General features: G+C 45.4%; 1 protein-coding gene across 1 annotated transcript in view; it reads left to right on the plus strand.

Annotated features, from left to right (window-relative positions):
• LOC126487676 (protocadherin Fat 3) overlaps positions 1-24,003 on the plus strand; it is a 122,573-nt gene extending 98,570 nt beyond the window's left edge. Inside the window, exons 20-25 of the mRNA XM_050120624.1 lie at positions 9,186-9,339; positions 11,460-12,112; positions 14,782-14,895; positions 17,112-17,171; positions 17,882-17,917; positions 18,549-24,003. Coding sequence (XP_049976581.1) covers positions 9,186-9,339; positions 11,460-12,112; positions 14,782-14,895; positions 17,112-17,171; positions 17,882-17,917; positions 18,549-19,156 — 1,625 coding nt within the window. The 3' untranslated portion in view covers positions 19,157-24,003. The remainder of the gene's footprint in view (positions 1-9,185; positions 9,340-11,459; positions 12,113-14,781; positions 14,896-17,111; positions 17,172-17,881; positions 17,918-18,548) is intronic.
• Positions 24,004-24,622: the final 619 nt, after the last annotated feature.

Below are 24,622 nucleotides of genomic sequence, written 5' to 3' on the forward strand. Positions count from 1 at the left end.
AAAACCCAGTGCCATTGTTCTTGAGTTCTCAGTAGTCCTCATTGTCCACTATGTTCAGCGAGTCTGGTTTTATCCCATGCTTTTTCAGACCCAGGCCAGCTGGCCTTGGTGAGTTCCCAATAGAATATCCCCATTGTCTCAGTGTGTGGATGCACCCCTTGCGGTCCTGAGTTCCTTGCTCGTGCTCTCTCTCCTTCTGCTCCTGATTTGGACCTTGAGATTTCAGTCTGGTGCTCCAATGTGGGTCTCTGTCTCTGTCTCCTTTCATTGCCTGATGAAGGTTAATATTCAGGAGGATGCCTATATGTTTTTCTTTTGGTTCACCTTCTTATTTAGCTTCTCTAGGATCACGAATTATAGGCTCAATGTCCTTTATTTATGGCTAGAAACCAAATATGAGTGAGTACATCCCATATCATGGGCATTTTTCATGTCCTTGTTTTTCCTACCTGAAAAATCCCTTTTGCCAAGTTAGGAGGGTGGGTTAGAAGAAAGTAATGAGCCAAAAGTCAGACCTCTACTTCCTGTTTATGGAACCTTAATTAATGATAAAGTTACTCACGAGAATCACCTTCTATAAATCATGGAGATGAAGTACAGCCGTGACCTCATGAACTCCTCCGCCTGCCGGAGACATCTAATCACAGAGCCAGAGTCTTGGGCTCCCAGATCAAAAGCTGGGATACATGCAGCATTCCAAGAGGACATTTAAATTAAAGACATAGACTGAGGTCTCGGAGGTAAGCCCTTGCCCACAATCATCTGATGACAGAGTTCACTGAAACATCAACCTGCTTTTTCCTTTTGTTTTGTTTTGGTTTGGTTTGGTTAACTCTCCCCCGTGGATCACTGTACAGCACCAGAGCATGATTTGCCATCACCATCCCCTTGATCATGGAACAACACTGGAGGACTGGGTGCTGGATCTTGTGGTCACAAACTCCATTCTCAAGCTGTGGCATAGTGTTCCAGAGCATTAATAATCTGCAAAGCAGTCAGCCCACAGCAAGTAACATTTCCTTTCAGGGTGGCTTCCTCACCCAACTGCCCCAAACCAACGAGAGCCTTGGCACAAGGACCAGAGAGTTGCATCGACCAGCCTAGAATGGCATAGTCAGCAGCTCTGACCAACCTTATAATTCTTCCCGCCCAAGAAGCAGTCCTCGGGAACCCCAAAGGAATCAGAGCACAGAGTGCGAGCTTGGAATGTGACTCTGTAAATCAACCACAGAAGAAAGGTTCACCCCTGATAATGTCTTAAAATTGCATATATCTCATAAACATGACCTGCCAACAGCAACCTCCACGACCCGTTCTAACCCTCACACTTTCAGACCCATTGGGTGGGGCGCAGACCAGGGAGCACCCACATTCTGCATAAGATGTGCACAGCTCTCCATGCCTCGTGATGTTCAACTCCAGACAATTAAGGGAAAACACAGAGGAAACTGAGCTGTAATGTAGGGAAGCAGGGCACCAAGCCGTGCTGTCACCAGGCCAGAAGCAAATCCTCAGACAGCTTTGCATGAAACTGGAAGCCTAAATCCTGAAAGGAAGCCCTGGCAAATTTTCAGTGGTCACGGGTACAAGTCTGAGTGCAAAGACCAGAGAGTACTGGACTATTGCTTACCTTGCAAATGCTTATATACTAAGACATTTGATTTTTCAATACTCTGGGAACATTCTTCCCTTCTACCACCCTCTCCCATTTTACAATTGAATACTCCAGCAAAGTTAAATAAAAAGTCTAGCATAACACACAGAATTTTAGTCCTCGCTCTACTTGTGTGTCCCAGGAAAAGCTACACCATCACTGAGGATACTGAAAGATGTGTCTCAGATCCCACCTGAACCTGCTGGTTCAGTCTGTACCCCAACAAGTCCACTAGACAATACTCTGCCTTTACCTTCTGGCTCCGAGGTGCCCTGGAATCCGGGAAACCTTCTAGTTCTTGTTTCCCACTGTGTTATGGATATTGGTTCTCTGACTGTAAGAAACATCAGGTGACCCAAGACATTTGTTAAAATGAGGTCTTGATATTGAGGAGGCTCTTGATTGTTTGTTTAAAAGAAAATATATTTGCTTATCTCTGTCTTTTGTTGGCCACATCAGAAGAACCCTCTGCTGGGTAACCAAATCATACTTGCAAACTCCTGGATGTTTTACCAAAAAAAAAAAAAAAAAATCCAAGGGCAATGGGGAGGAGACCCAAACCTGAAGTCTCAGAATCTCCAGGAATTCAGGCATCTCTGTTTTAACAAGGAAGGTTCTGTGCACATTCAAGTATGAAATCTACTTGGACCAGAGGACCCTATGAGTTTTCTATCTACAGGAATGTGGTCTGTGTGTTCCAGGAGAGGTAAAGAGACCTAGGACATTGACATAAGTTGAAGGTCAGAGGAACAGACCTGGATCATCACTCTCTTGTCAACAAAATCAGGTTACCCCAAGATCTTCAAAGGTCAAAATAATAGTACCTGCCCAACCCCCATCTGGATATTCTACATATCAAGTCCCATGATGGGCTCTCAAATGTTTCAGAGAGACGGACACAGACGTATTCTTGGCAATAAAGCCCCTTTAGCTACCTTGGACCCTATATTGTGGAGTATAGTTCCTTTTCTTGTAAGAGTCAGGAAGCTCCATCTGTCAGACTTCATCAAGTGGCTGTATTGTGTTGACCCACATCAAGTCCTAAGTGCTACGGCTGTTGTCATAGCCAGCAGCTGCCTCATGTGTAGCCTTCTTCCCCTCCCATTTTACACGTGCTTTGCTGTCGGCCCGCTGAACAGAGGCACAAGAAGAGTGAACCTGACGGCTGTACTTGTGCAGTGGAAATCATTTAGACAAACTCTGAAAAGTGTGGAAAATGTTTTTCTTTTTTTTCATTTCAAAAGCATAACTTTATTAATGTGTGAATAAAATAAAATGTTTAATTATTTTAGTTACAATTAAGGTGTTGAACCTGTCACCTCCAGGTTGAACATAGCCACTACTGTTTTGAATCTCAGCAGTTATGATCACCCACAGGAACTCTAGTGATATCAGTTCTGTTAACATCCCTGCATGGAGGGAAACAGAAGGCCAGAGGGTCACAAGATTGAAGACATTTAGAAGGTTCCAGGTGTTTAAAAGACTCAAGAATCCTATAGCGCGGAAAATGTTTTTCTTATTTGAGGGACTTTCTTTGAAATAACAAGTTCACCAATTTTTGGAGTTATTTTGGGTAGCATGAGTAACAACAGATGCTAACAGCAAAGTTCAAAAGGTCTAAGTCCTGTGAAGACACAAAAGAATAGTCTAGAAGATGAAATTCTACTATATACCTCATGATGTGAGCACATAAAAGCTAACTCACCCTCAAGGAACCTCTTCAAGGTCTGGCTGAACACACAGTATCTGAAATGTGGCCCACCTGTCTTGGGGAACAACCCAGTACTCTCTAGAAGTTTTTATTTGACAGGTTCCTAAAACATTGAATGTACCTTGCTTGCAAAAGAAAAAAAAAGTCAAATTGACAATGATGAGGAACAATATCAGCAGTTAAATCATTCCCACTCATGTTTAGCATTTCACCTGATATATATCTCTCTCTCTGTCTCTGTGTATCTCTCTCTGTCTCTGTCTCTCTCTGTCTCTCTCTCTCTTTCTCTCTCTCTCTCTCCACCACCACCTACTCACACATTTCCCATGTTAACCGGGCTTTGCAGATACTCAGCCTAAAATTCATGGTGAAAACCTTTTCTGGCTTCAGCTGGTGGGAGAGAGGCATTGACAGAGATAGACAGATGAGAGGGACAGAGACAAGTCAGAGACACAGAAAGAGTAAGTACGCTTGGGTGCATGTACATGCTCATGTATGTGCATGCAAGTGGAAGCCAGAGGTCACCTCCACTGTTGTTCCTCAGAACATGGCTCACCTGACTTCTCTGGCATTCAATAATTTAGCTAAGCTAAATGAGTCCCAGGGATCCTCCTGCCTCTAACTCCCTCTCAGGCGCTGAGATTACAAGACACACCATCATGCTGGACTTTTTCCAGTGGTTCTGGGGCCAGGACCAAAATCAAGTCCTCATGTTTGTGAGACTAACACTTGGCTGGCAGAGCTATCTTCTCTGCTTGGAGTTGTCAGGTTTATAAGCAACAGGGAGGTGAGACTGACTTCAGAGTCCACAGTGATTCCAATCCACTAAAGCTCCTACTACCTGTGTGGTTCATTGACTTCTGGAATCTAGAACCCTGTTTTCTCTGGCAGAGCATTTACGAATATGATGATCCAGGAAAAGCAAGGGGGTTCTCAGAAGGCAAGCATCATGGACATGTCTCCATGCAGTGATGGGCAGCAGTGGCCACATGCAGTGATGGCCAACAGCCAGGACCCAGCCTTGGACCCAGGTCCTCAGTAAAAACACAAGTCGTGATCATGTCATAATTCAGCCAGCATGGCAAAGGATGAAACTCTAGGTCTTGGATATTGTGTGTGTATGTGTGTCTTTCCACATCAGTGCTGAGGACATTGTTTTCTTATCATGACAATGGACCAAAAGAATAATGTTCATCAACACTGATGAGCAGAGCAGAAGGCTGAGGCCACTGCCCACGTGAACTGGGTCAAAAAACACCTAGGAAAGGCAGGATCAAGACAGGAAGTGTCTTGATCATTTGCCTACACCACCCAAATTTGCTCTATAATTGCTTGTTCTGATTCTATTTTTTGCGTTTAATTTTGTGATGTTCTTCTTTGAGTAAGGGGAGGAGAAGCACTTTAAGTTTGCCTGGGTACAGGTTTCAAAGCCATCTGCAAGGCTAAAGCGGGAGTGTAAACAGGAACGCAGATTTGGAGGCGAGGCTTAAAAATACACTTCCCATGTCGCCAAGATGTGAAGGGAAAGAAGCCGTGGCTTTTTCTGTACACATATTTCAATGCCAGAAGGGCCATTTCCTTTTTACGGGCTGAGAAGTGTGCACAGGCCATCTGCTCACTGGCTTCAAGAACCATGTGAGAACCATCTTACCTATGGGCCTGTTTTCTCGTTTGTAAAGTAGCTGTGATAATAACTACAGTTTAAAGAATATAATGCATGCAGTTGTTATAAGAAGTAAATGAAACATAAGTTATAGAAAGCACTTAGACATTTTCCTAGTCGTGTGAAAAGTTATTATTCTGGTTAGTGATTTTGTAACTTCTCTCCCATCTCCACTAAAGTCAATTCTTATTCAGACTTTGAGAAGTTATACAATGAATGATTTTTTTAATCTTTTATATTTGTGACAGTGTTAGATAATATTTGTGATCATTTGATACTTTCTCTAGGAATGTGTGTATGTGCATGCACAGGTTATGCTGTGTGTGTTGATGTTTTAGTGTGTGTAGGTATAGTTGTGCATGTATTAGTGTGTACATGTGTGCAACTGTATGTGAATGTGTATGTGTGTTGGTGTGTGTATATGTAGGTATGCACATGTTGGTACATTGCATGTATGTAGGTGTATGTGGTTATATGTTAGTGTGTGTGCATGTATATGTGTGTGTTGGAGCTTGTGTGTGTGTGTGTGTGTGTGCATGTGACAGAAACATTGAAACATCAGGAATTCTTGGAAAGAACAGAAACATACGTGACTTTGTTCATCTACTGATTACTTGGCTCCCAGAAGGATTGTCTGTTCTTGTCTGTCTTACTATTTCTCTTCCCCCCCCCCGGGAGAACTATGTGAAATTATCACAAGCTCCCCGCTCTTCTTGGCAAGCCATAGTCTCACTCAGTAACATCTAGACTCTACAGTGTTATAGACAATTCTTGGGCTTGGGAAGCTTGGATTCGGGTTCAGGCTCAATCACTCACCAGTCCTATATCTTAGAATAGCCTCATGGCCACTCCAGTGCCACTTGGGGGGAAGGTTAGTGGACCGTTCCCCTGTACTAGGATCATTGTGCTTCTCTATTGAGTGGCTGGAAGTAACATTTAAATCATAGATCACTTGGATTATTAGGGCAGACTTACTGATATAAAGATGGTTAAAACACTGCTCTGTGACAGATTAAAGAGGTAATACCATCATGGTAGTAACAGGTTAATTTTGATAATCAAGACATTCAAAGAGGATAAACAATAGATGCCATTATTGACTTAAAATCTGAGTATTTTAACCCATTGCTTCCGCTCGCATTTTGTATCAAAAACTTCCTCCAAAATTAAACAAAATTAGGAGCAGGCTTGTTCCCAGAGCCCTCTGACCCTTTGTCTTGTGGGTCTGAGGTCACAGTACAGACCTATGACAGTCTGCTTCTCTTCTGATGACTAAGAAATGAGCAGTGAGTTGTTGGACTAATATTTGGTGTTGGAAAAAGGTCAGGACGACTCTGACCAGGCCTGAGTTTAAGTCCCCATCAGAGTGAGTGAGTGTGAGCAAGTATTGGCTTCTCTACGACTAGATTCCTGGGCTGCAAACATCTTCTCTGACCCTGGATGACGGTGCTTTGCATAGTTTCTTTCCTGTGTGTGTGCTGGTAACCCTCCCATTGACGTGAAGGCCCTGGTGGGCAGTGCTGGCTGATGTCTGTGATTATCCTGTTTCTAATCGGTCAACCAGGGGTGGAATAACTGGCCTGCTAAACCCCAACCACTGAGAACCCACACCAGCACCCCTCCACCTAACACATAGCCATTCAATCTTTAGAGACAGGAAGTCAGTCAAGCTGATGGCTCCATCAAGACAGCATCCTACAGAAGATCATGAAGGGATTTCTGTAATCTGGAACAGAGAGTATTCTAGAATAGCAGAATCAATAGGAAGTATCTGTCATGTTTACACCCCACACACACACACCACATATTACACACACACACTCACTCACACCACATATCACACACATGCGCATTCACACACATACACAGAAAGGGAAAGAAAGAGATTTAATCTTACAGAATTCACTAATATGATTTGGAGCTAGCAAGTCTAAAATTTGTAGGGCAGGCTAGCAGCTGGAAATCCATATAAGAACTGGTTTTGTAGCATTGAAATAATAATCCATAAAGCAAGCCAATTATCTGGGTAAAAATTTCTTTGGTGTTGATTTTGAGGAAAAAATTCTTGGGCCCACACACATTATGGAGAGACCTAACTGACTATAAAAGTTGATAAATTTACAAACACCTAAACATCTAGGCCAGTGTTTAAATGGCAGAGCACAGTAACCTAGCTGGCCTAAAACACAAAGTAGCCTATCACAGAGATCAGAATTCCAGAAGAAACTATGCAGGAAGAAAAGCACCATGAGTTATTATTAATATCCTCAGAGAGATAAGATTTTATGATCATAATACACAAATCTGAAGCTAAACTTGTACATTAGCCAAAATAAAGGGCCAGTGAGGTGGGGGGACTTCTTCAGTGACATAAAAAAAGAAAGGGGGAGGGTTGGAAGATGTCGGTGTCAGTCAGTCTCAAAAACAATTCAAAATGAGAAACTGTCCCCCAGAACTCAAGCAAGAAGTGAGAATTTCAGAGCGCAGACAAGATAGAGAGTTCCGGGAAAATCTAAATCTCAGATACAAATAAGAAAACTTCCATGAAGATGGAAGAAAGAACAAAGGAAATCACCAATAAAATGATGCAAGAAAATTTACCAAATTGAAGGATGAGAATTTCAAGATTATAAGGGCCTATTGGGGATCCAGCACAGACTAGAACAAGTCCATGCTAAATCACAGACTAGATAAAGGTCATGAAATTCCAAAATTATGGCCTGCCTACATATTTGGGGAAAAAAATCAGGCTTCTTACAAGCTTCAGAGACTTTGGATTTCCCAAAAACAATAAGCAGAAGATTGCTTCAGTTTCCTAATGTAATCTAATTTTCAATGAGGCCTAAGGATTTAACCATACAAATTCTCATAAAATTTGCCTCCTACAACCCCTTCCTCTGAGAAGCAATTACAGAATCTCTAAATGAAAGAGAGAATAAACCAGGTGATTCCAAAATTAAGTTTTAACATAGTATACACAGGAGCTGCATGAAGGGTCAACTATTGGAGGCAGAGCTTCCAGAAGCTTCACAGAGACCATAGCCTGGGGAAATATAAGTCAACGTGTGCAGTTGAAATAGGAAACCCAACTGGTGAAAAGTCTGGAGGTCAATTTAAATAAGTATTCAGAAAAAGTGCAATCCAAAACACAAGTCCATCTTCGTTTAATTTTTAAAGACAAAGACATGCATAAAAATAAAAGTAATAATTCCCTAAGCAGCTTAGCTACAAATAACATATTATAGCTAATTAAAATAATGCAAATACTGCTTGTTTCATTAACATTAAAAGACTACATCATATTGAAGGAAGGCCATCAGAAGACTGTCCATGTGTGGTGTGAATGATGTTTGAAATAAAAGATATAAAGGGAAGTAAACAGAGAATAATTGTTAGAAACAATCGCAAAGTATCAACATTCCACAGAAGAAAAGGTAAAAATGCTAAAAGGGATACGTGGGCTCTTACTATGGCAGTATAAACACTGTGATTGACAAGGCAGAACTCAAGAAACTCTCCCATTTGTAAGTCTAACTCTAATAACAACAACAATCTGTTATTGAAAAACAATAACCGTAATACAGTATCCTTTCCACCCCACGACACAGGTAATATTCAGAGAGTCTGCCTTCCTCTGATAGCTATGTTTTCTGTAGTGCAGACATCAGTGCCTACTTTTACATGACAAGTTCATGAACAGAGTGTGAAGGAGATGTGGAGATGAGGCTTTGCGTAGAGGAGGTGAAGGGTTAGGGCTTGAGTTTCAGTTGAGTTGACTTGGCCTCACTTGGAGCTCAGGGTCCAAGGGAGCATGGCACCAGTGACTTCTCCCATTGTCAGCTGTCACCATCTGCAGAAGGTGATAGAGAAAGCACTGTCACCTTGCTAACCATGCTGGTCTCTGCTCTTAGTGTCTCTGACAATATCATTAGCATTATTTCCAATCTGGACAATTAGGTGAATATTTTCTGGACTAATACAGAATCCAAACTTTACCCTGGTATTTTATGACAAATGAGTTTCACATAGCCAATGTGCTGATCACTATTGAGCCTTGCTCACGATAAGGAGCTAGGAATACTTGTTACAGATGAGTCTAAGGACTCTGCTCATCATTGTGGCATCCTCAGCTCATGAGGCCCTCTCTTTCCCCCCAGGCTATCAGTGTTCCTGTCTCTCACAGTTCACGGGGAGAAACTGTGAAGCAGAGATCACAGCCTGCTTCCCCAACCCTTGCCGGAATGGAGGATCCTGCGACCCCATAGGAAACACCTTTGTCTGCAGCTGTAAAGCCGGCCTCACAGGCGTCACGTAAGTGCGACTGTTCACAGACTCCCCTCTCTCTACACTGCTTCTCGTCCTAAGAAAACAACCTAGCATGTAGTTCATTAGGATAAATGGACACGTGGCTGTCTTTCCTACACAGTGCTCAGAGGGGCTCAGTAGGAGTAGTGGCTGCAGTGCAAGAAGGCGTTCAGATTTCCTAGCACCCAACATAAAAACCTGGGCATGGTGTCATAGACTTGTCATCTTCAGGCTGGTATTTCCCGGGTCTCATTCGTCAGTCAGTCTACTCAAACTGTGTGCTTTAGGCTCAGTGAGGGATGGGGATTACAAAAGACAGAGATGAGAAGTGATGGAGGAAGACAGTGATGTACACCTCTGGTCTCCACAGGCATGTGCACACAACCACACTGACGAGAAAACACCACACACACACACACACACACACACACACACACCCTCTGGTCTCCACAGGCATGTGTACACAACCACACTGACGAGAAAACACCACACACAGGCATACACACCACTAACTACATTTTTTAAAGTACTTACAGTGTCAGTAGGGAACCCCTTAGGGTTGTGTCTAATTTGTATATTTTACTATATCCCTTTGTACTTTCAGGCTTATTCAATTCCTGTGTATTCTATAAGCACTTCAAATGTGCTTGGCATTAGCTAAAATTTCCAATATGATTATGAGATCTACATAAAACTCACTTCCCAGAACTCACCAACTGGACTCTACTATCTCGTGTTTAATGGCTATTCTGAGAAATTAGTCCTTATCTTGCCTTTGAAAACCCTTTTCCTCCAGGAAATGAGGGAAATTTAAGTGTTAGTCAGGTGGAAAGGGAATGCTTTAAATTCTGAGTGAAAGGCCACTTCCAGGCATGCGCAATGGTTTCGAAGTGTGCTCTCGGTGAGGGATAGTCTAATTACAGGTCAGTCTGGCACGTTCATTAGAGCGAGTCTCTAAGGACTCCGCCTAGAAATACTTAGCTGATGTTGAACTGCTGGATGTAATTTAAAGTAATAAAGCTGCATTTATTTTTAAATACCTTGTGATTCTAATTTCTGGTTGACCTGGCCTCAATCTGTTCAAATTGGGGATAGTTGGACTGCATTTTAAAAGGTGGATTACCAAAACTATAGATGAGTCAGCCTCTTCCACGGCGTATCGGAACAATTGCTTAAGTAGAGAGGCATGGAGGACAGAAGTTCCAGCACGTGCATCGGAACAATTGCTTAAGTAGAGAGGCATGGAGGACAGAAGTTCCAGCACGTGCTGTCAGTGTTAAAGAAGGAATCAGACTAAAGGCTTGCCGTGTGGGGCCAGAGAGCCAGACCGGTGGTGAAGACTGCTTACTGCTTTTCCAGAGGTCCTGAATTCAGTTCCCACCCACGCTCCAGCTCCAAGGGACCCAGTGCCCTCTTCTAGCCCGTGCAGGTACCTGCACACACATGGAATACAGACAGACAGACAGACTCACAACACACACATGTCAAAATTAAAAATGTCTTTAAAAGCCTGCTTTGTAGTTATACTACTGTGGGGGTGAAAGAGGCCTAGAACTGCCCCCAGATCCCTTCCTTGTCCATTTCTCCCACCTGGTGCAACCATCCATATTTCCCTGTGGAAATATTGGGGGATTTGATTATGAGGTCCTACATGGCACCCTTGGGGAAGGGGTGCAGAAGCGTTTTACACGATGCAAGAAATGCATACTATATGCTGTTTTTGAAATTGCACAGTTTTAAATTCAGTGTGCACCTGATGCAGAGGATGGGAGAGGGTTCCTTTCCCACACCATCTGTCCTTCCCTTTATGCTCCTCTCCCAACAGCTTGTCCTTCTCCAAATCCCATGGAGACCTGAGAGGGCACACCTTGACGCAAGGAAATGGGCAAGAGATCGGTGGACACAGAAATATATAAATTCATCCTTATATGTGTGCCCCTGTGTACGTACACAATGCACACACAGAGATATGAACACATAACCTACGAGTATGTTCAAACATATTCTCACATATGTATGTACACACTGCCGCTTGGCATGGTCCTCTTTCGGGGGTTCCGTCTGTTTTAAAGCCTTTTGTCTGAGCTCTGATGTTGGAAGGGCTTCTGTGTGCATTGTCTCTAAAGGTGCGAGGATGATGTGGACGAGTGTGAGCGAGAGGAGTGTGAGAATGGAGGCTCCTGCGTCAACCTCTTCGGCTCCTTCTTCTGCAACTGCACCCCAGGATATGTGGGTCAGTACTGTGGCTTGCGTCCCGTGGTCGTGCCCAACATCCAAGCTGGCCACTCATATGTGGGCAAGGAGGAACTAATAGGCATTGCTGTGGTCCTCTTCGTCATCTTCACCCTGGTTGTGCTCTTCATCGTCTTTCGCAAGAAGGTCTTTCGAAAGAACTACTCGCGGAACAACATCACGCTAGTGCAGGACCCAGCCACAGCCGCGCTCCTGCACAAGAGCAACGGCATCCCATTCCGCAGCCTGCGGGCGGGCGACGGGCGCAATGTGTACCAGGAGGTGGGGCCGCCTCAGGTGCCAGTGCGCCCCATGGCCTACACACCCTGCTTCCAAAGCGACTCCAGGAGCAACCTGGACAAGGGCCTGGACGTACTGGGTGGTGAGCCACAGGAGATGAGCACGTTCCACCCGGAGTCCCCTCGCATCCTGACTGCGCGTCGGGGCGTGGTGGTATGCAGCGTGGCCCCCAATCTCCCAGCTGTGTCTCCCTGTCGCTCGGACTGCGATTCCATCCGAAAGAATGGCTGGGACACAGGACCCGAAAGTGAGTGAGATGCAATAATGGGCGGGTGCCCCGGGAAGCCCCTGGTTGGTTTTAGCCATGCTAACCTCCGAGAAGGAGGGAGGAAGGAAAAGGGGCACTCTCACGACTGAGTCGAGTGTGGCTGGGGTCGCCCAGCATCGGGCAGAAGGTGGGGTTTAGCACCCACAGGGAGGCAGGCGGTTAAGCAAGTGAGTGGCACTAGCTAGTAGCAGTTTTAAAGACCGCCCTGACAGACCCAGCAGGGACTGAATTAGACTTAGAAGGAAGGCTGAGTTGGCAAAGAAGGTGACTGCTCCCTGCCCTGGCCTCAGACTAAAGCAGACTCTGCTGTCCCCTGGCTTATCAGCAGGCTGCACAGCTTTCATATGCCAGAGAGAAGTCTGCGTTTCTGTACTGTGCTGTATATGGGGAAGGAGGATGGAGTGGGTTTCAAAGGGTCCTACAGAGCATGTTCAGACAAGGAAGTAAACCGCGCTCCTGGAAAAAGCAGGCATTACTGAGCCATTACATGACTTAAGCATGAGTCAATTTCAGTAGGAAGCTATTGGAGAAGGGCTCCTAGAATCAGGAAGCAGTCAGATCAGTATTAAGGATGCATGTGGGGGTTGGGGACCAATCCAGAAGTCGAAGAGATGATGGTTGGCCATCATCTGCACATGAAGAAAGAGAAAGTCGGCCGGCTGAACCTCTGAGAGAAAATTGGAGATCCCTGTTTGACGGCAGAGGGTGGAATGGGAAACAAATTCTCCCTGAAAAGCAAGAGAAGGGGGAAGAGAGATGGCGTTTAACACAAAAGCTGAAGCATGTCCATGAGGTTCATAGTGTGCTGCACTAGGAACTGACCGAGACAAAGGGATACATACACGTGGGGTAGACACTGTGATCTGAAGAGAATGCTGGGGTAAAGCTGCCAGCAATGTGTGTCTGCCATGCGATAGTCTGTCCAGCACGGGTATCATCACCAGCTCCTGGGGAAGACTAGCCTGAAGGACAAACAGGTCCCAAATCTGCCCTTAGCAGAACTGCTCCGGGAGCTCAGCAGGAAAGAGGCAAGGCAGAGTAGAGAGAGCATCGCTCCATGGGAGGGGAGACACAGGACAAGGTCATTCTATTCTAATGTCACCAACATGCCACCTGCTGGTTCTGTCCTGTGGACACACATGGCTTTTAAGTCATCCCCTGGGCTCTCAAGTGGAGTCAGGGATCATACAATGCTGTGGAGAGACTCGTGCTTGGTTGTCATTACTGTGTGTGTGTGTTGGATCTCACTATGCAGCACCACCTGTCGGGCCTGGAACTTAGGGGTCCACCCGCCTCTGCCTCCGAGGTCCTGGAATTAAAGCTGCGTGCTACCACACACCCAGCCAAAACCCTCCTTTTTATTTTGGAAGTGAAAGGAGTTTTGAGTTAAAGGCAAAGCAAGGGACTTGCAGGTGTCACTGCCACCCCCAGGGCCATCTGACCACCTGCCTGCTCTTCAGTGCTCCGGGTTCAGCCATGAACGCCTTGTCCTTTGAATGGCCAAGCTTTGAGTTGTGGCTGTTGGAGGTGAATACACACACAAGCACACATGCACACGCGTCTCTCCACACCTCTATAACTCGTTTGTCTAAGGCCCTGGCTTAGCAGAAAGCAGGTGGGGCTCTCATGTTTGCTCCTGATGTTGCTCTTTATGGGGGGATCGGCAGCTTCAAAACAAAATAACTATCCCCATAATCACAGGTCTGTGTCTCTGCACCCTCACATCCCAGGACGCTCTGCAGTATTTCTTGGAGAATATTTTCCGTCACCACCTCCTGACATGACAGCTTTATTTTCAGAATCAACCTCAGGCCAAAACTCACACTTCCCCCTGAAGTATCATTGGATTTTATAGAGCGCGCTTTACCCTTTGTTAAACAAGCCACAGTTAGAGCTAGCAAGACAGTTTCTGACAACTAATTCATTGTGGGCTTGACCACCTCAAGATATGGTGCTTTTTGTTGCTTCCTACACCTCCTAAATTAGAAAAGGGTGTGTGTGAGTGAGTGTGTGTGTGTGTACAGGGGGTCTAGCTATTTTCCTATAGCAGAGACAGAGAGAAAAATAAATACCAAGTGAATAAGGGAGAATTCACATCAGCCTGTCCTCTTACCAGACAGAGAACATCGGCAGCCACAAGATGAAACACCACTGCCCTCTAGAAGGCAGGGCTGAAAATTCCACTCCTCCCCAGAGATGGAAGCTGGGAAAAATATAACGGCTTTCTTGCCTATAAAATATTTATGCCCCTGTTTTAAAAGTAATCTCATTTAACCTGGTGTTGACACCACATTGGTTCATGTAAATGACATAAATTAAGTCTGAATGAAGAGCAGCTCAGCTACTCCATCCTCATTCCACTCTCTCCTCAGTCCTCACTTGGAGGCAGGAACACTTACTTTCAGCTGACAGCTATTCGGAAGCTCATTTACCACGGGTTAAGGGTTCCAAATCCATAATGTAAATCACTTGATTGACAGACCTTTGCCCCCTATGGCACAATCAATTTTCCTTTGTGGAGCTAACTTATTTTCTCGAAGCAAATCAGAAAGCTTCTAAGAAAAAAAGGGGTAGGGAGGGAGAGAGCAAGACTGAAGGATTGCACAAGGCTGAGTGATGGTTCTGCTTTCTCCTGCCTGTCCATGAAGACAAAGGGGCTGATGACCCGGGAGAGGTGACCTGCTTCACAAGCAGTAACAAAGGGAGCAACTCCGAAGTTCAGTCCCTCAGCTCCTTCCAGTCAGACTCTGGTGACGACAATGGTAAGCGCATTGCCTGTCCTGTACTGGGGTCAGCAGGAGAGGGGAGGGGGCAGCACTGCTATTGTTTCTTCATCTGTGTGTTGACTTTTTACTGTTTTTACCCATTGTTGAGAATCCTTGCCAGAGGAGTCAATGTGCCGCTGGTCAGGGCAGGATCTGCATCCGTGGGGCTTGGACGGTGACAGAATTGCCTCCTCCCCATGATGCTTCACAGCAAACCTGACAATGCAGTCCCTTTCTTGCTGCCTGTGTCCTCTCACCCTTTGCATTCAGCCACCACATCATTGGACATTACTTTGGAGACAGGATGGCTATTCTGTAGAGCCAGTGATGCCTTTGTTCAATTGAATTTCCCTTCTAATCAATCTTTTGGGGTCGTGGGATTTTGGAGAACTGATTTAAAAACTGTGACACAGACTCTTAGGGGGGAAAAATGCCTGTCTGCCCAGAATGCTGCACACAAATCCCTGTGGTTCACAGACTGCTTTGATAACTCCAAGTCGGGTGCATCCAGATCCCACAAACCTGTGCTGGTGGAGAAGAAGCTGGTGTCTCTAGGAAACCAGCTGTGGAGGGTCGGCAGTGACGGAAGAAGAAAGTCCAACTAGCAATGTTTGTCACGTGGTGTTAAAGCAAAAATTATTTCACATGATCATCCAGGGGCAGGCTGCCCCACCGCAGCCAACACCTTAGGTGGCCTCTCCCTTTTACCATCAGCAAGAAAAAAGATTGCACTTGCTAATCAATGTGATCTTTCAGCACATGAACCCTGGCTAGTCCACTGTGCGCTGCCTTTTGGGCTGTGTATTCTGTATGCAGAAAAACAGATTGAGAACAACACAGCCCCAGTCTCTGAGCCAACAGAGGGAAAGTAACCAAGAAGTAGTTATAGAATTGCAATAGTTTGCTTTTTCATGTGTAACCCAAACCTCTCCCACATGGTCCCTCAATACTAGCCACACCTGAAGAAGTTTCAGTGTGGGGGTTGGGAAAATGACTCCATAGGTAAGAGCACTTGTTCTGTACCTAAGGGCCTGAGCTAGGGTCCCTGGCATCTACAAAAAAGTCACATGTATGCAGCGCATGGCTAACCCAAGCCCTGGGAGGAAAAGACAGGGCAGGCGGCAAGCCAGCTTTCCAAGCTTCCTGTCCACTGACAGAACCTGCCTCGAGGCAGTGATGCTGAGAGAGAGAGATAAACATTTAGGCATTCAGCTCTGGCCTCCACACTCGATTGCACTGGCCTGTGAGCCTGTATACATGCATATACCACACACAAACACGCTTGCATGAGCACACACACATATAAATACATACATAAAAGCACACACACTGATGTATCTATCTGCTGGGATAACAAACCATGTATCTTAATTTCTTCTGGCCAGTTTTGAAACAAAGGCACTGGCCTCTGACCCAAGTGTATGATGTATCCTCCCTTCTTTACCTCCAGTGAGATTAAGAAAAAAAAAAAACTATAGCAACCTTGCATTTTATGTTAAACTTTGAGAACATATAGTTTCAGAGACCAGGAAGTAGCTCCAGCCATAATGTCTGGCTGATGGTTCTCAAAGGCTCTCTAACTCACACGCCTACCCCTTCAGGATCTGCATCTGGGCAGGAAGCGCTAGGCCCTTTCATCTGAAGTCACATCATCTAAAGCAACCCTAATAGACCAGAGGCCTCCTTCACATACCCCAAGCCTCACCAGCTAGAGATAGGCCTCTGGTTGGTCTGGACCATCAGTGGCATGTGTGAGGCCATCAGACTCATAACAATACCCAAACTCCTACACAGTTGACATTGTATTCAGAGCACATTGGTGACCAACAAGGAATTATGTCCAGGAATAGTCCTCCTCTGAGGGCCTCGGATGGTGCTAATGAGAACTCTCCATGAGTTCTGTGGGCCAATGTCTTCCTGGTTTGAAGTGACAGGTCGTGGAGTGAGAAGTAATGACTCAGGGATCCTTGACAATCATGCTTTTTAGAAGTATGGCCTCCTAGCTTTCTGTTGTTTCTATTCTGTTCCGACAGAACCCAGGCCTCCATATATAAGTGTCCTCTTGACACCAGCCCTGAGGGACAGATTGTGGAAAGGAGTTTGTGTCTAATGTCTTCATTATTGTTGTTATTAGTCATTAACATGTGTTTGAAATATGTGACTAACCAGGAACTGTCCCTCCCCTCCCTCCTGTCTTCTTTTCCCACCAAAAGCATCCATAGTGACTGTCATTCAGCTTGTCAACAATGTAGTTGACTCTATAGAGAATGAAGGTATTTACAGTTATTTTTTGGTTTTGATTTTTGTTTGTTTGTCTCCTCCTTTCATGGCATGTCTGTGTCCTTCTGGAAAGTGTGCTTCTGTGGTACTTTATCTGAACTGACTGTAATCGATTGGAAGTGCATGATAATGGTGGTTTTAAGTGAGATACTGGGGTCAGGGATGTAGCTCAATGATAGACAGCTGCCTAGCTAGCCCAAGACTCGGGCTTTGTTCTCCAGCACCAGAAAACAAATCAAATTCAATGCCAGATGTCTCTCTATTGATTGCAATAAACTTAGTAATTTTGAGAGAAAAATCTAGTTCATATTTTTAAATATCTAGGTTCTCTTATCAAATGTCTTCAAGGTAAAGAACATTCATCTGCAATCCAGGTTAATCAGTTAACATTACATTCATTCTAGTATGTTTTGAATACCTGCTGTGAGCTGTGGATACTTATAAAATCATGAGAAATGAAAATTTTATGAGGATTAATTTATAGCAGGTAATTTTGTCAGTGCTTTAGTAAAATTATAACAAAATACAGATGGGGTTTATGTCTTAATTTCCTAACTAGTGACGAGGGGAGGGGGTTAAAAGTCTAAACTCAGTGTTAGCCTTGGTTCCTAAGGAGCGGTCTTAAGGCTTCTGAATTACCTGCTTTGTCTGTCTTCCCATGGCCTGGATGGCCCGATTCACTTTTCACTTTGTGTTTGAACAGTGTCTGTCATGGATCAAGGACAGAACTACAACAGAGGTGACTCTGCCACCACCCAGGATGACAGCTTATTTCTGTGTTTCGCACCTCTCCTCTCATACTGACCATGCCCCTCTCCGTCCCCTCTGAGTCTCCCAGTTTGAGTTTTGCATGTTACAGGCATCTTGTGTGCTCAGCTCCACATGCATTCAGAAGCCTCTTTCCCTGTGTGTGAAACTCACCCACTTTCCTGCAAGGTTCCGTGCTCTCTGCAGGTCTCAGAACACAGTGCAACTCTGCCCGCATGCTGCCTGCCTGGCCTTGTGCACAGCATGTGCATGGGAGGGGGAAGAGGTGGATGTTGAGGACCCTGTCTGTGTTCCATTAGCATGCATTTGTTGGCCATTGCTCTGGGCCTCAAGATTAGGAGTCTGCACAGCCAAGCACCTTCTCTCTGTGCTCTCTCTCTCTCTCTGCAGGCCAGAACATGACTGACCCTATGGGCCCTCAGAGAGTTTGCATTTGACCTTGGCTATGGGGTTTCCTGGGCATCAGTCATGCACGGCAGGCCTATCCCTGCTTCTCATTCACCCTCGCCCTACCTCTAGTCTGTGCGTGGCAGCCCAGCCCTGCTCCTCATTCACCCACCTCCAGTCTGGAGGCCGTTAATCATCTGGATTTCCTCTCACAGCCTATCATTGGGACACCTCCGACTGGATGCCAGGGGCACGGCTGTCTGACATCGAGGAAATGCCCAACTACGAGAGCCAAGATGGAGGGTCAGCGCACCAGGGCAGCACACGAGAGCTGGAGAGTGACTACTACCTGGGCGGATACGACATCGACAGCGAATACCCCCCACCTCACGAAGAAGAGTTCCTAAGTCAGGATCAGCTTCCCCCTCCTCTGCCGGAGGACTTCCCGGAACAGTATGAGGCCCTGCCTCCCTCGCAGCCAGCCTCGCTAGCTGGCACCATGAGCCCAGACTGCAAGAGAAGGCCCCGGTTTCACCCCAGCCAGTACCTCCCTCCTCACCCGCTTCCCAACGAAACAGATTTGGGGGGGCCACCCTCCGGCTGTGATTTTAGTACTTTTGCAGTGAGCATGAACCAGGGTCCGGTAGACAGCGTGTCTCTGTCCTTGCACAATCCCAGAGGCACCTCGTCCTCAGATACGCCAGCCCACCGTGGCTTTGACGACTCTGAGGTGGCCATGAGGGACTACGAAAGCGCGGGTGAGCTCGGCCTCACCAGCCTTCACATTCCCTTCGTGGAAACGCAGCACCAGACCCAGGTGTAGAGGACACCGTGGGTGCTGTGCCCGACTCTTACAGCATAGAAGGAAACAAGCCGCACTTGGGTCTGGACGGAGAGAACTCTGTGGAAATGTGGATTGTCTATGAGGAACCCCTTCACAAGTCTCACTGTCCCAGCAAGCTTGACTCCCAGAGTGACAAGGAGCCGCTCAGACGTGGTGTCTGGGGGAGGGGGAGCTGACAGTCCTTGTTTGTGAATACCTGTGTTTATGGCTTGGAGTGCAAAGGAGAAGAAATGAGTTGACTTTGTCAAAGGGGAGAACACAAATGGCTTTGTGCATTATTGTGCCCCGGAGAGTGGGAAAGCCAAGGTCCTTGCAGTATTAGCCCCGCCACGTCAGAGGGGCAGCGTCGCATGTGATTTTGAGCCAAGGAAGTGAAAAGAGCAGAACTGTCTGTCGGAGACATTAGTGTTCTAGATGAGAGAAAAGAACGGCAGTGTTCGACAGGGTGGACGGAAGCCTTTAAAACCGGCTCTGTTTTTCAATAAGCTGTCTAATTTTTCAGCTATAAAATTAGATTTGAGTAAAATGCTTAGTGTGCTCAGATTTTTTTCCTGTTTGTGTTAAGCATCCAGTATAATATAGTTGGGTTTGTGATCTCTGAGAAAGTTACCATGAATGAGCAATAAGAGGCTATCTAGACTCCAGTGGGTGGGTTGGGGGAGGTTAATGTTCAAACACCAGAAAGACTGTGTCGAACTTGTTCTGTGTTTTCTGGCAAATAATCCTAGCCATAGCTTGGTTCTAACATTCCTGCAGGAACAGACCCCTGCTGGTCTATTGCTCTCTAGAATGAGAGGTAGTGGAAGCCTAAACAGAATTCACAGGATGTGATGCTGTCCGACGTTTCCCCCTAGGGGACCATACTTCTTCACACTGAAGGGGAAAACCGTACATGTCGTTCTAAACTGGTAGTGGTGTCATTATAAATACTCTTAGGTTTTTAAAGAAAAAAGTAGGTAGTGACCATGTATAAATTGTATGTATGTGTGTGTGCATGCGTGCGTGCGTGCAAACGTGTGTGCATGTGTGTGTGAGAGGAGGGCCTAATAAGTATTGCTCTGAGTGTGCGCTCACCACAGCTGCTCTTGAGGGAAGCTGCCCCAAAGGGTTTAGGATTCAGTGTTGGAAATCACGAGGGGAGCAAGCGTTGCTCACCTTCTGATTTCTCTGATCTCTAGTCTAACAGGAACACCAAATGCCATATCTTACTCCAGTTCAGTTAACCTTATTTTAATAGTACTGCCATTTATAGTAACTTAAAGCAAGTACCGTGATTTTTTTAAAGACAGTATTTTCTAATTTTTCAGAACTACTATTTGAAACTGAGTAACATTTGATTACACCCTGGGGTCTCCCTCCCATCGGACAGATGGCCTTTGGCCATCACTTTCCCATGACAGAATACCCATCCCGCTGAAAATGCAGAAACCTAGCATTTGAAGGTTAAAGCTGGCAGTGGAGTGAACTTTGCTCTTTCACTCTGATTGGCTGTGGCCTCCGCCTTTGCAATGAGCCAGGGCAAGGAATGCACATTTGCACATCTGCCTGCGAGCAAATCTCTGTATGCACATGTGAAGGGAGCTGTCTGGGATCTGCCCATCAGTGCTCGGTTGTCTTTAATCCACTTACCTCTCTGCAGGAGCTGATGTTTCTGAACATCTGTCCTTTCATTCCCAAACTTCCTGAGTTAGAGAACATGTTTGTCCTCTTTCTCGGCTTTTCTCTTGCCTTCTCTAGCTTACACTCACCCGTGGAGGCATTATCCACACCATGGTCTTGAAATAAATGAATTTCACTAAGGCTGCTTTTAAGAATAAAGTCTTTAGTATTTTTTCTTATGTAAGAAGCACATTTGCAACAATCACAAAGAAAATGACAAACTAATGGTCCAGAATTGAATCACTGCTGTGCTTTTAATAACACAACAGCATAAAACCATCAAAGTAAAACCAACAGTTCATTTCTTGCCCCCAGGAAATATGAGATGAGATGCACACCAATGAGTCACCCGCGCTTAGCCAGCATCTCTTTTAGAGAGAACGCCTGGCCAAGCCTATAATGAAGGCATAAATAGAGCTATCTGCAGGCAGTGGCAGAGTCACTGAAGAAATCCCTGCCTACCCTCTCCTCTGACCTACATAAAATCCTTTTTTCTCTGGGACACCTTCCTGCTAAATTTCAGCAGAATAGCTCTACAGACATCCAGATGAGCACCGGGTCTACTGGATTCTTCTCTTTCTAAAAATTAGGTTTCCTTGCAGATCAGAGGGTATAGTGCAGCAACTTCTACATGCATCTTAGATGGGGTGACCACGGTTTAACAGAACGGGGTCCCTAAGACTTCCTAGGCTAGCCCCCACACTTTATAAGGGAGGAAGCTCGCCCAGAGAAAGGAAGAGACTTACCCAGGCTCAAACAAAAGTTAACTCATTGACTCAAACTGCCACCCATCCACGTAGACACCGCTCCTTATCTGTAACCTTGCACACCGCTAAGCTGCCCTGAGCCGGCAGCTGCTTCCTTCTACTAAACCCTTAACTTCCCACTGTTCCTTCACTGAAATATGCAAGGATAAACAAATAGAGACCTTTTCTCTGGGACTCTGATAGGCCCAGAGATTTGGACATTCATCAGAATGCTGCTTTTGCCAAATGAATGTTTCTAGGATGGAGTGAGCACAGAACTCTTCAGACTGTAGTCGTCGCTGGTAGTGAAACTGGTGGTATGTAACACACACACTAAGTGTGTCTTATGGGTTTAATGTTTTTGTTTCCTCCTCATAAGCTCTGCCTACTGTCTGTTCTTGTCCTGCCCACCATGATGGAAAATTAGCCGGTTAGTGTGTGTCTGTGTTTCTCCTGGGAGATGTGTGGCACACGTCTGGTTAGTGTGTGTCTGTGTTTCTCCTGGGAGATGTGTGGCACACGTCTGGTTAGTGTGAGAGAAGCCATCAGTCTTTGTCACACTTTAAGCGGGAGCTATAGGGCTGTAAAGGACAGAAATGTGCTTCATTCATCCCCTTCCTCTGAGAGGATTTTGCTGCTGAGCCTCATCCCATGCCTGCTTTCTGTGTACCCCTTTCCTGCCCACTCACAAAATGCAACGAGAAAGTCATAGCAATATACATAGGTCAAGGCCATAATCTTACATTTTAAGCTGTTGGAGTCACAGGAAGGCCTGGGAGATTTACCTGGAACTGCCATAGGAGATCACTATCTCAGAAGAAAAGGAAACATTTCCTATCGGCCTTTTCCTGCCGACTTCCTACCCACAGTGCTCTGTCTTCTTTGCAGATGCTGGCAGGGGGTGGGAGGTGGACAAAACATAATAAACAAGCAAAAAGACAAAGAGGATTAGAATAAACCATTAAAGACACATTTAGATGAAGACACATTTAGATGAAATAATTCAGGAAGGTCTAGTGTTCGTGTTGCGTGGATTGTCCGGCAGTCGTCTGGCCTCCTCACTGTTGCAGACCCTGGTCGTGTGCTTAGGTTTGTGGGACATGGGGCTTCCAAGGGGCGTTTCTTCAGTGCTGTCTTTCTGTGTGGTCCGTGAGGAGGCAGTGAGTGTGCGTGTTAGTTTGTCTTGCAACCTCCAGCTGCACTGCTGATTCAGACCCACCTCTTTGAGCTTCCGGTGGTGTGTCACAGGGAGTTTAAAGTCGCCATGCATGGGTTTGACATCAGCAAATATCTAGCCAGATGGCTAAGACAGGAAAAGAAAAGGTATTTCTTTCCTTATGTAATAATGAAAAGCAATAATTACAAGTGTTTAACAATACACAAAGGCCATAATTAGTCTCTTCCAGTGTTCGGAATACACTAGAGAATTCTGTAGTCGTTTGGGGTGTGTTGGGCCCATTAGTATGTCCTGAGGCACCCTTCAGCAAACCAGCCCCTGGATTGCTCTTATTTAACAATGCTATGAGCTCATGCTACTGGATTTGGGGAGTGACGGATGTGTCTGGAGACGGGGAGGGTCCTTGGAAAGCACTGTTACGAGACCGTGGTGTACATTTGCCTGTTATAAACAGGCTGGTTTGTAAAAGATGTATGTTTTTGGTGTTTTAAATGTTTATAAAATTGTATATAGGTGGTTTCCATTTTCCAGGCATTTGTAGATACAGTATTTGATGCCTATCCGGATGCTTTAATTTGGAGGGTCAAATAGAATTCTTAGTCATCCACATTGTTGTCTGCAAACTTTTGAGGTATACCCATGAAGAAAGAGGACTTTAGATTTGAAAAAGATGTTTTTATTCATTTCAAAGTGTATTGTGTCTTTTCTTAGATTTTATTGTTTTCATTTAACTCTGTTTTCAAAAACAAAGTGTTTCTATTGACTTTTTTTTTTTTTAAGATGAATGTGTTTGGCCCGGTTATTAAGCACTCGACCTTCACACCATTCCCTAGACAGAATAAGTTGTCAGTCTGCCACTTCCATGCACACTCACCTCAGCTCCATGCACACTCACCTCAGCTCCATGCACACTCACCTCAGCTCCATGCACACTCACCTCAGCTCCATGCACACTCACCTCAGCTCCATGCATACTCACCTCAGCTCCACCCACACACATCAATGCAAACCTTATGCAAAGGGGAAAGTGGTGACTCTACTGAAGTTTGCCCCTTACAGACATGGATTGTTCTGCACATATTGCTGTTGACGATATTCAATAGAACAAAAGGAAAATGAAGGAAAACAAAATAAAATAAAAGGATACAAAATTACAGCCAAAAACTAAAACAAGGAAAAAAAAATCTCCCCCATGGTGTCCAGGTTTGTAACTGCCAAATTTGATCATTAAAACATGTTTTCAAGTAAAAGGGAAAAAAATGCTATCAAACTCTGTCGCATTGGCTTTTCTTAAATGTCGCCTCACATTCCTCTGGCATTCAGGAGCAAGTGCTCTGACAGGAAGACTCATCCAGCTCCGCCTATGTCTCAGAGAGAGTCTCTGTTCTGAAGGACATGGTATAGGTTCTTTTGTTTCATCTCAGATATTTTTAAATGATATGATGAAGCTCATATAGTAAAATCTATGTAATGTCTCACTGGGCCTATGGTCTGTGGGCCTTTGAAGCATGAGCTACATGGAGACTAACCAGTCGCCAACTTCCACCTCAGCTGGAATCACTGGGCCCAGTCCCAGCCCTCTAAAGCAGGGCTCTGCTCCCCCACCCCCAATCCTACTCTCTGAATGCTAATCTGAAAAAGTGACTTCGAAGGTTCTGAAAAAGGGATACTGCGTGTCTCCCCTTGGCGAGGTGGGTCAGGGTCAGCAGGAAAGGCCCCTGAGCTTCTGGGAAAGTGGGCTGTTCCTTCATCCACTCCATCCACTGTGGGACTACACCTTCTGGGTGCTGGCCAGGATGCCAACGTCTTCAACCACAAGCCCACTGGAACACCACAGCTAAGCACCAGTCCCCTTCAGGCTTT

This window comes from Alexandromys fortis, unplaced genomic scaffold, assembly GCF_014885135.2.
Source record: "Alexandromys fortis isolate MF-2015 unplaced genomic scaffold, M_Fortis_MF-2015_v1.1 scaffold_171, whole genome shotgun sequence".
NCBI classification, from domain to species: domain Eukaryota; kingdom Metazoa; phylum Chordata; class Mammalia; order Rodentia; family Cricetidae; genus Alexandromys; species Alexandromys fortis.